This window comes from Erinaceus europaeus, chromosome 3 (genome assembly GCF_950295315.1).
Source record: "Erinaceus europaeus chromosome 3, mEriEur2.1, whole genome shotgun sequence".
Classification (NCBI taxonomy): Eukaryota; Metazoa; Chordata; class Mammalia; order Eulipotyphla; family Erinaceidae; genus Erinaceus; species Erinaceus europaeus.
This window is the reverse complement of record NC_080164.1, coordinates 167,783,283-167,794,672: the sequence shown is the minus strand read 5'-3', so window position 1 is coordinate 167,794,672 and position 11,390 is coordinate 167,783,283. Positions and strand designations below refer to the sequence as shown.

General features: G+C 47.2%; 1 protein-coding gene across 5 annotated transcripts in view; it reads right to left on the bottom strand.

Moving 5' to 3' along the window:
• Positions 1–856: 856 nt before the first annotated feature.
• The window catches only part of CCDC149 (coiled-coil domain containing 149), a 104,635-nt gene continuing 94,101 nt past the window's right edge, over positions 857–11,390 (bottom strand). For 2 of the 5 annotated variants that reach the window (XM_060188265.1, XM_007535119.3), the window contains 2 exons: positions 9,925–10,041; positions 857–1,461 (listed from right to left, as the gene is read on the bottom strand). In XM_060188265.1, the coding sequence (XP_060044248.1) occupies positions 1,043–1,461; positions 9,925–10,041 (536 nt within the window). In that variant the 3' untranslated portion in view covers positions 857–1,042. Of the gene's footprint in view, positions 1,462–9,472; positions 9,772–9,924; positions 10,042–11,390 lie in introns of those variants that run through there. The other 3 variants (XM_060188267.1, XM_060188266.1, XM_060188268.1) reach the window with 3 other exon arrangements.

Below are 11,390 nucleotides of genomic sequence, written 5' to 3'. Positions count from 1 at the left end.
GGAGAGACATTTTTTGATGATCTGCTAGGGTTTTTTGTCTTTTGAAATATAAATTTAGGACTTGGGCAGTGGCACACCAGTTAAGCACACATGCTACCACGTGCAAGGATCCAGGTTCAAGATCCTGATCCCCACCTGTAAGGGAGGAAGCTTTGGAAGTGGTGAAGCAGAGCTGCAGGTGCCTTTCTCTCTCTCTCTCTCCCTCTTTCCACTCCCATCTCTTCTTTTCCTATTATGTTCTCGCCGCCTCTCACCTCAGCCCAGAAACTATAAAACACCCGAACGCCACTGGAGTCCTGTTTGCCCTCACCCTGGCCTACCGCCTCATGTGGATTAATCCTCCAGAACCACAGGCGCCTGCAGACCCATAGCCCCACCTCCCGTGCCCTTCCCAGCCTTCTCCACCCATCCATTGGTAGAGCATTGCACCCATGCTGGGGGATCCTCTGTGTCCTCACATGATACAGCAGAGCAGTGGACCCTCTGAGCCCAGCCAGTCCAATTCCACCTCCCCTATGACAAAGCTAAGAAACCTGACCAAACCCCCAGCTGTTTCAACCTCATCCCCTGATTTTGATCAACAGCAGTAAATGCTAATGGAACAACAGCAACAAGAAGAAGAAGAAGAAGAAGAAGAAGAAGAAGAAGAAGAAGAAGAAGAAGAAGAAGAAGAAGAAGAAGAAGAAGAAGAAGAAGAAGAAGAAGAAGAAGAAGAAGAAGAAGAAGAAGTAGAAGAAGAAGAAGAAAATCATACAACTGCCGACAGTAAGATGGATGTGGACAACCCGCCAGGTGGCAGGTTCGATGCCACTTTGGGCTGTGGCATCCTCAGTGGACAGAGAGCACAGAGGGCAGCTCGGAGACCCGAATTTAATAACCCACGTGGCACCGGCCCCATCAGAACAGTCCCATTCTCAAGGGGACCCGTGATTTTTGCCCGGTGGCAGGCTGCGGGGTGCCATGGGAGAGCCACTTTGGAGAGCTGTTCCGAGGCTTTGTTTGTGTCCCCGGTCCTTCCACGTGCCGTTGTGCCCTGTCCCCTTCAAGTCTTCACAGCGCCCCTGGTGCCCCCACCTTCTGGGCTGACCTTGCTGTCTTCCTGGGGGGTATCTGCAGCTTCAAAGGGGTTCTGGCCAGATTTGGAGCGCTCCCCTTGGGAGGCTGGGCTTGGCAGGGGTGACTCCATTTTCTCTCTCAAATTTTCCAAGGGACTCTCTGGGCTGACTCCTTCTGAATTTGCAAGGGCCTGTGCCTCAGTCATTTCTCCACTTTCCCTGCCCAGCCCATTTCCCTCTTCTTGCTCAGAAGGGAGTAGGGACACCAACGGTGGCACCAGAGGGCCTGCGGACCCGGGGCTCTGAGTCACCGTGGAGTTGACAGTGGGCCTCCCAGTGTTTTCTGGTGCTGTGGAACCTGTGGCAGGAGTACAGCTTCCATCACTTCCTTCTTTCCCAGCCTCCCCTGCAAACAGATGGGACAGCGTCAGACCTCTTGCAGGAAGGGCACCCTCAGGTCTCCTGCCTCCCTTCCTCCCACTCAGCAGGCACTGAGGGTTACCCTGTGTCCCATGTGGGAAAAGCAAGCAGCCACTCAGGGGCAGGGATGTCACTGTGAGGGGCAGGGAGTGCTGGGCCACAGGCATGAGACACACGTTCCTGGGCATCCCACTCTGAGACCCCTTGTGCCCCTAAGATATCTAAATCCAGGACCAAGGTCCTGCATGCCCTGTTGCTCAGGGGCGATGCAGGTGTGTTAGCAATGAGAACAACATCTGGGCAGTTTCCATGGAAAGAGCCCTGTGACAGAGTTTGAGATGTGGGAGCCCTCTCCTTGGCCTCCATCTTAGGTAGACCTTCAAGGCATCAGGCTGAGTGAGAAAAGACAAAAACGTGAAGGCTGGATACGGGACGATCTCATTCATCAGTGGGAGTCAAGAAACAAAGACAGAAAGGGGAAACCTACAGTACAACTTGAACTGCACCAAAGCCAAGGACTCTGGGGAGGGAGAAGAGGTGAGGCGTTTGTGGTGGTGCTGGTGGTGCTGGTGTGTGTGTGTGTGTGTCTGTGTGTGTGTGGGTGTGTGTGTGTGTGGGTCTGTGTGGGTGTGGGTGTGTGGGTGTGTGTCTGTGTGTGTGTGGGTGTGTGTGTGTGTGGGTGTGGGTGTGTGGGTGTGGGTGTGTGGGTGTGTCTGTGTGGGTGTGTGTGTCTGTGTGTGTGGGTGTGTGTGTGTGTGTGTCTGTGTGTGTGTCTGTGTGTGTCTGTGTGTGTGTGTGGGTGTGTGTGTGTGTAGGTGTGGGTGTGTGTGTGTGTGGGTGTGTGTGTGTGTGTGTCTGTGTGTGTGTGTGTGTTGGGGGGGGGTCCTAGTGCATGATGGTGGAAAAGGACCTAAGATGGGGGTCCTTTGTGCTTTGCAGATGCCTATCATAGGGAGGTGAGAGATGGTGCCCATGTGTCAACTACTATACTGTAAGCCATTAACTCCCTAATAAAATTATAGAAAAAGAGAGAGAGAGGGAGGGAGAGAAGAGGATCGGGGACCAGGCTGTGGAGCATGTGATAGTGCGCACACATTACCAGGTCGGGGTCTGGCTGCTTTCATGGGGAGAATCAAAAGGGGCAGGAAGAGAGGAATCTGTCTACCCTCCCACCCCACCCCCATCCCCTGCCCCAATTCCCCAGCACCATTTTATTTGTTAAGTTATTGTCTTTATTTATTGGATAGAGATAGCCAGATACTGAGAGGGAGATAGAAAGGGAGAGAGATGAGTGTATGGTAGTTATATAAGTCAGACCTCTGACCCTCGGCACCCCATAGAGATATTTAGCCAATACTCCCAGAGGGATAAAGAATAGGGAACCTTCCGATGGAGGGGATGGGATATGGAACGCTGGTGATGGGAATTATGAGTTGTACCCCTCTTATCCCACAATCTTGTCGACCATTATTAAATCACTGATAATAATAATAAGAAGAAGAAGTTTAAAAATAAGAAAACACAAAGCAGAACTTGGACTGGGCTTGGTGCACCAAGGTAAAAGACTCTGGGGTGGGGTGGGGTGGGGTGGGGTGTGGTGAAGAAGGGTTCAGGTCCTGGAACATGATGTCAGAGGACCTAAAATGGGTTGAATTATTATGTGGAAAACAGAGAAATGTTACACATATACAAATTACTGTGTTTTCCTGTTGACTGTAAACCATTAACCCCCCTCCCCATAAAGAAAAAAAATTAAAAGAAAAAAAAAGAAGAAAAAGAGAGGGAGAGAGAAATAGAGATACCCTACAGCACAGCTTCACCACTCACAAAGCTTTGCTCTGCAGGCAGGGACCCCAGGCTTGAACCCAGGTCCTTGCACATTGTAACCTGTGTGCTCAACCAGGTGTGCCACCATCTGGTCCCTCCAGTAGCACTTCATTCTTGGTGCAGACTACCAGTGTTTCCTCAGCTGAATGTTCTGTGTCACTGGGGAGGTGGCTCAGTAGGAAAAGCACAGGACTTGAGGTCCACAGTCCCATGTTCTTGTTTCAGTCCCTGCCTCTGCTCCCCAGAAGTATGAGCTCCCCTTGGTCACATTCTTCTCTTCAGCTCTCTCTCCTTCGCTCCCAGAACACTGGGTGCTCTTCTCTTTCTTGTCTCCAGCTCTGTGAGTGCATTGTGCTATCACCCTTTCATTACTTTAACACATTCAGTGGCTTGGAAGAACACACATCTATTCTCAGGGTTCTGGGTGAAGGTGAGAAATCTAAAATGGGTCCCCCTGGGTCATAGCCAAGGAAAAAATGTCTAGGAGGCTCTGTTCCCAGCTACTTTCAGCCACTGGGGACTGTCGACACTTTTTTGGCTTGTGGTCATCTCTCTCTGATTTCTGTCCCTGGGTATGTCACTGTCTCTCGTGTGACAAATTTCCTTTTGCTCTTTTCTGATAAGGACTCATGTGATCCACCTGGATAATCCAAGACTGTGTTCTCATCTCTAAGTCAGTAAGTAGTCATACCTGTGGGGTCCCCATGTTACAGGAAGCAATAATTACAGGTTCGAAGGATCAAGACCTGAAATCATGGGCAGACTTTATTCACCCTACTACGAAGACATCTCCAGGCTTCCTTGGTCACTCCTGACACCTCTTTCTGACTCCCCTGAGTGGGGATCCCTTGATAAATGGCTATTTCTCTTTTCTCTCTTTCAATTTTATTTATTTTTTTATTTATTACTGGACAGAGACAGAGAGAAATTGAGAGGGGAGGAAGAAGTAGAGAGGGAAAGAGACAGAGAGACACCTGCAGCTCTGCTTCACCACTCATGAAGCTTTTCCCCTGCAGCTGGGGACCAAGGCCTTGAACCCAGGTCCTTGCGCATGGTAATGTGTGCACCACCACCTGGTCCTGGCTGTTTCTCTTCCTTCATTTTCATTCACTAGCTACCTCCCAACCTTCACTCCTTCCCATGAATAGAATCTCTCAAAGTTCTCTTTGGCTCTAACTACTTCCCTTCCGAGATACAGACCCAGGTGGACTGTGTACTGGTACGTTCCTGAAGACAAAACAAAACAAACAGAAAGACCTCCTCATAACTGAATTTCTGTTTCCATTTCAGTACTTTTTCATGATCAGAAGGGTTTCAGAATTTGAAGCTACACAAGTGCGTGTCCTTCCAATCAGTTGCAGTGTACCACTCATCTCCCTCAGTGCTACGGACTGAAAGCTTGTGTCCACCACCAATTTCCCCAGCGGAAGGCCTAATCCTTTACTGAAGGTGGGGCCTTTGGGTGGCCATTAGGTTTAGATGAGGTCGTGAAACTGCATGATGGGGTCAGTGTCCCACATGAGGGGAGGGCTCTTCAGCAAGAAGGGAGCTCCCAACAGGCTCTTCTCAGACACGGAACACCACCCCCCAACACACACACACAGACACACACACTGGACCCAGATGTTGGCCTTCCCAGCTTCCAGAATGGTGAGGAATAAGTCTCTGCTGTTCAAACCCCCGGATATATGGTATTTTGCTGTGGCAGCCTGAACCAAGGCTCACAGGAGTGTTTCTTGCTTCTGTTTCCCTTTTGCCCTTCCTAGCACAGCGAGCCATCACAATTTGTGTTTCCGACCCCGTTTATGTCAGCTACCTCAGCATCTTTCACCAAAGCTGACCTACTGGCTCAGAACCTGCATTTCAATCGTTTGAGAAGCACTGTGAACTGTAATGGAACCAAACTCAAGGTCCTAGTCTCAAATTTAAGTCTCCCCATGTCCCAGAAACCAGTGTTTTCTCTACTGGTGTCCTAACTCTTCTTCTATTTCTGTGCCTCAGGTACATGAAACATGCCTGGCATACCAGCCCTGCCCTCTATGCCTTTGCTCAGCTGAGCCATGCTGTCATGATCATTAGACCAATATACAAGCAGATGGCCAAATTCAACCGGCTACTCCTGCTCTATCTCCACTTCCAGGAAGGCTACCTGATTAATCTTCCAAGCTCCCCAATTCCCACAAGGCTATGCATAGACATTAGAGAGATTTTAGTGATTTCTACTTAAAAAAATTTTTTTTTAGATTTATTTATTTGCTTTTGTTGCCCTTGTTGGATTTCTACTTTTTAATGCTTAAATTGCTATTTATAAATAGTTAGCTTATTAAAAACCACCTGGGGACTGGGCAGTAGCACACCTAATTGAGTGCCTATGTTACCTTGCACATGGTAATGTGAAAGGACACAGGTTCAAGCCCCCAGTCACTCCCCACCTGCAGGGGGGAGCACCATGAGTCCTTAAGCAGTGATGCAGGTATCTCTCTTTTCCTCTCCCTATCTACCCCTCCCCTTTCTATTTCTCTCTGTCCTATCAAATCAAAGAAAAAAAAGTGGCCCCTGGGAGATGTGGATTCCCCATGCAGGCACTTAGCCCCAGCAGTAACCCTGGTGGCAATAGAAACAGACAAACAAACAAAAGACCTGAAGTGGGTTTGCACCAAATCAAGGGCAACTCTGAGGAAGGAGAGGAAGTGAGGAGACTGGGGGAGAGGGGCTGCTTTGGAGTCCTGGTGCAGGATGGCAGAAAAGGACTCACGTTGGGGGTTGAGGAGATTTTGTAGACATCAAGTGGAGACGAGAAATTGTACCCAGGTGTTGACTCCTTCTCTTTGGTTTACCCAAAAAGTAAACTCAGATCCTCATCAGGGGACTAGAGCTTCTGAAAGCAATGCAACTATTGCCTGGTCAGTGGGACCTCTGCATACTTGCTGTGGGAGCAACACCTCCCTTTCTCCCTCCGGGGCTGGAATTTTGACTCTTAAGCTCTGGGAGTCCCTCCCCTCTGAAAACAAATTCATCGCATTGCCATTTCTATAAGAGAAAGATTTCCAAACAAGCCCAGAGTAGTAAAATAGGATTATAAACACCAGCCATTCTTCTGGGCTGTATCAGCAAACAGAATCAGCATCACTAATACTTCTTATTGGCAACACATGTATCAATACTGACCAGCCAGGCAGCAGATGCAAATGCTTTGTGACATGAACACAGTGGAAAGAGATACTATTTCCTCTAGAAGGTGAAGGAACAATAGCTGTTTGTAGGGACTAGCTGTTTGCTGGTCCTCTAAAAAAAAAAAGTGATCCCTCTCCCCTCTACATTAACCCAAAGGGAACATAGGTTTTCTTTTGTTAATGGGTCTCTTGATGGGCTTTGTCCTCCTGAGTGTGAGCTCTTTCAGTCAGAATTCATCAAAGATGCATCGGTGATGAGGCCATGCCAGCCACTAACAACTTCCTTGTTGCCACCCGTGCTGGCGCAGGATGGGGCTGGAACAATGAGATCTAATGATGGAAGTCTGGGAGCTATCATTTCAAATCAGGCCATTACTTATACTGCCCTTGTCGAAATCAAGCCTGGCTCCTTCTCCCTTTCAGACTATCAGGCTCAGCTCCTCAGCTCCCCCTGAGGCCTCAGTGAACCCAGAGCAGAGAGAGGGAGAAAGAGAGAGAGAGAGAGAGAGAGAGAGAGAGAGAGAGAGAAAGACAGAGAGAAAGACAGAGAGAAAGACAGAGAGAAAGACAGAGAGAAAGACAGAGAGAGAGAGAGAGAGAGAGCTTCTGAGCTCTGTGATGGATGCCAGATGCCAACATGGCATGACCACAGCCAAGAAAACACCCTCCTTGTTACCCTTTGGGCCATGATCTGTTATAGGCCAGGCTTGCAAATAACCTTGTACTCTTGGCTGGAACAGACAGGCTTCTGTTCTGGCCAGTGTGGAACCCTCCTAAGGGAAGATTCCCCCATCCGGGTATTCCCCCTGAGTATGCTAAGGGAAATCTCAGACCTGTCCTGGTTTCTATCCCAGACCTGTCTTAGTTTCTAATTCATCATTACATTCACTATTATGAGTGGTTTGATCAGGCTTCAACACACAGCTGCACAGACACATAGGTGAGCCTTGTTGGGAACTGCCCATGCGATCCAAAGATGTGAGGCAAATCATATCAACTTGTTGCTTTAAGCTTGAAGTTTTGGGGTAGGCTACTACACAGTAATGGAGTTTGAAAATGAGACTACTGTAGTTTGAGAAAAGCCTATCATTTTAACATGGTGCTATGGTTTGAACCCAAAGCCTCATGCATGCCACACGTGCTCTACCACTAGGCTACTTTCCCAGCCCTGGAGAGAGAGAGAGAGAGAGAGAGAGAGAGAGAGAGAGAGAGAGACTGACTTAAACACTACTATCATTTAAGGAGTCAGTCTTTGTTGTTCTCATGTGGCTTGGACCCAGAACCTCATGAAGGTAATGTGAAGCGTCCCCTCTCCAATCTCCAGAACTATAGTTTTTAGGCTGCATAAGCACAAGGTCAGAAAAGCAGCCTAGGTCTGGGGGCAGAGTTATAGGTTAGAACCACTTGAGCAGGGTACAAACAAGATGGTGAGCAGCATCCTAGAAGAAGTAGGATGAAGGCAGAAATGAAGTAAGGAGAGCTTGGAAGGCATGAAAAGCAACATGGAAGCTTTTCAGAAGAGGAATAGAGAACCTGGTAGATGATAGGAAGAGTAGTGTGAGAAATTCTGCAAAAGTCTGAAGAGAGGTGTAGATGAGAGAGGAAGATTGACAGTAGTCAATGATGATACTAAAATTTCAGCCCTGGGAAGCATCATACAGTGACAAAAAATGGGGGAGAAGCAAGAAGAGTTGATGATTTCACACTTGAGAAGCCCACAGACTATTTAGGCAGGGAAGTTCAGCATTGGAAAAGTTGGAAAAATACTTGGGATTATTTTCACAGAGATGGTGGCTGGAGGCATAACTCAGAGCAATAGAAGATGCAGACGGATAGATGTTTAATGAAGAATCTGGACACCTATATGCTAGACGTATTAGTTATCTGTTTCTGTGGGACAAATGATCTCAAAACATAGTCTCTTAAAACCCAGGAGACTGAAAGCTGGTGTCGTGCACCATCGTTTTAGTTGGGTGGTTTTGTTAGTGCTCTCTCCTTAAGGCTGACACCAGAAATGCTAGCCAGGGCTAGTGTCATCTGAAGACTTAACAGGAGCTGGAAGATGTGTTTCCAAAATGGTTCCCTTCATGACTGATAACTGAGGCTACCACCACACCACACCAATTGTATCTTGGGTGTTTGAGTTTCCTTCTGACATGCCAGGTAGCTTCCTTCAGTGTGAATGATCCAAGGCAGAGATGCCACATCTGGCAGCAAGGCAGATGCCATGTACCCTTTATGACCTAGATTCATAACTCACGTACTGTAGTTACTTCTGTTGTATTCTATTAGTCACACAGATTAAGCCTGATAACCTGAGAGAGTATTAGGCATGGATACCAGTACTGGGAAGTGCATATCCTTGGGGTCACCTTGGAAATTGACAACCATACTAGGGGTGGAGGAAGAAATCAAGTAAAACAAGACTGCCACACAGGAAGAGATTTGGCTCTCATACCTATTGGATCATCTGGGACTCTTAATGGGCATTTGATCTCCTTCAGTATTTCCTGCCTCTAGAACGTGTGCCTTTCTAGAGAAGAGAAGGCTGCTTTCTCTAATTACCTGATTGCCAAATCTTTCATGCTGTGCCATGAACTGTGCCAAGAACTCTCCAAAGTTGACATCATCTTACCAATTAAATGGAAGGAGACTGGAGTGTGAAAACTAGATGGCAGTATAGGAGGTCTGTGTTTGCATACTCCAGGGAATACAGCAAAATGAAACCATAGTAGGGGACAGTATGCACATTCTAAAACCTATGTAAACACAGGTGGGAAGAGGTGTGAAAATTGTTCAAACAGATATTGTAAAGCTAAAGAAATCAGTAGCTGAATTAATGCAGGGATGCAACAAAAGGATGGTGGAAGTCAGAGGTTTCATCAGTATGCTAGAGTCAACCAATGAAAATGAACTAAAATAAACATCAAAGAGATTTATGGAAAAAGTTTATGAGAAACAACATTTCTATCATAAAAAGTCTTCAAAAAGAGGAGAGAGAGGTGGGGTAGAACTTTTATTTGAAGGAATAATAGTCAAGAACTTCCCCAAATTTAGAAAGAAGACAAACGTTCAGAAACAGACCCAAGAAGCTCAATGAATTCCATACAGGGTCACAGAAAGGCATATTATCATTAAAGATGACAAAGTTATAGCTTAAAAATATTGAGACTGAAATTACTCAGTCCAGGTTCTCACAGTCAGTTCACCACAGGGCTGGAATATCAAGTCAACTATGGTCAACTCTGATCCCTCACTATTAACTGGTGACACCATGCATCATCCTCTGTCAGAAACTTTGGACAAAAATGGTTCCAAATGAGCAACAAGAGAAACAACCCCCAGTAAATACAAGTGGCAGAAAGGGAAGGGGCTGATTCCACTGAATACCTCTCCCACACTGCAAAGTTGGAGACCAGGCAAAGATCGGGAAATCCAGGCCAACTTACCATCCTTCAGATTCTCTTTGCTCTCAGGAGACAGCTCAACAAACTTCAGCAGTGGGGATCTTGACCTCTGTATTGTGGGAAGAGTGGGGTCACTAAACAGGATGGTGTCCTTGCCCCCTGCCAAGGAGAAGAAGATGAGCGCTTGATGGAGTAGTTCAACCCCACACAGTGAACTGGCTGTCTCTGTGAACAAGACACCTTCTTAAATCTAGGTCAGGCTATGGAAGGGTAACCACCAGGACCAGCTGTCCTAGAGTCCTCATTTAACTCAACTGAATTATTTGATTGAATAATTATTTTTTTATAAGGCAGGCTGTAGTAGGACCCTGATGTCATCACAGCTAAGCTTTCACTAAGAGCATGCAGCCCCATACACACCGGTCCTTTTTCTCCGTGGTACATAAACATTTTACAGAGCTAGAAAGCATCTGAGGTAAAGAGAGGGGAGACAGGAAAACCATTACAACTGTTTCTGAGGCCACAGCAAGCTATGGGGGTGAAGGACAGAGGAGGAGGTTTGGAAACATGGGGTGATCACGGAATTATCAGCACACACACCCAGGTGGACATAACGAGTGTTATGGGCAGAGCAGAACCAAAACAGGTGGACAGAGTGTGATAGGTCTAGCAGGCATGGCTTGAACCTAAACTTTGGTTAATGAGGATTTAAGATTCTTTGGATGGGAAATAATGTGTCATGGATGAAAGCCCCAGGGTGCATACTCCTCCCAGATGCTTTGACATTAGTTGCTTTTGAGCAAGACCTGTTCTAAAGTCAAGTCAGGGCTGGTAAAATAGCTCACTTGGGTAGTGCACTGCTTAGCCCAGTACATGACCCAGACTCCAGCCCAGCCCTCACTGCACTGCAGCAAGATTTGGTACTGTGGCTTCTCTCTCTCTCTCTCTCTCTCCTCAATCAATCAAGTTAAGTCACTAAGTATCTCTGAGGCTCTCAGATCACAGGCTGGAAAGTGCTGTCATTATACTACAGGTTTGGCAGAGCTGAGGATGGTATTTATATAAAGATGCTCCTGGGGCCAGGTGGTGGCACATCAGGTTGAGCAAAAATGCTAATCTGCACAAAGACCAGGGTTCATCCCCCTACTCCCCACCCGCAGGGGGGAGACTTCATAAGTGGTGAATCAGTGTTGAGGGTGACTCTCCCTCCCCTCTCAATTTCTATCTGCCCTATCAAAAATAAGTAAGTAAATAAATATTTTTTTTAAAAAATGACCACTATGAGTAGTGGGTTTGTCACATAGGCACTGGGTCCCAGCAATAAACCCAGTGGCAAAAGAAAATAAATAAAGATATTCTGTTAGAGAATGCTCCATTAGAGAAGAGAACTGGGGCTGGGGTGGTGGTGGTGGTGGTGGTGGTGGTGGTGGTGGAGGTGGTGCACCTAGTTGAGTGCACATGTTACAGTGAACAAGGACCCAGGTTCAAGCCCCGGGTCCCCACCAGCA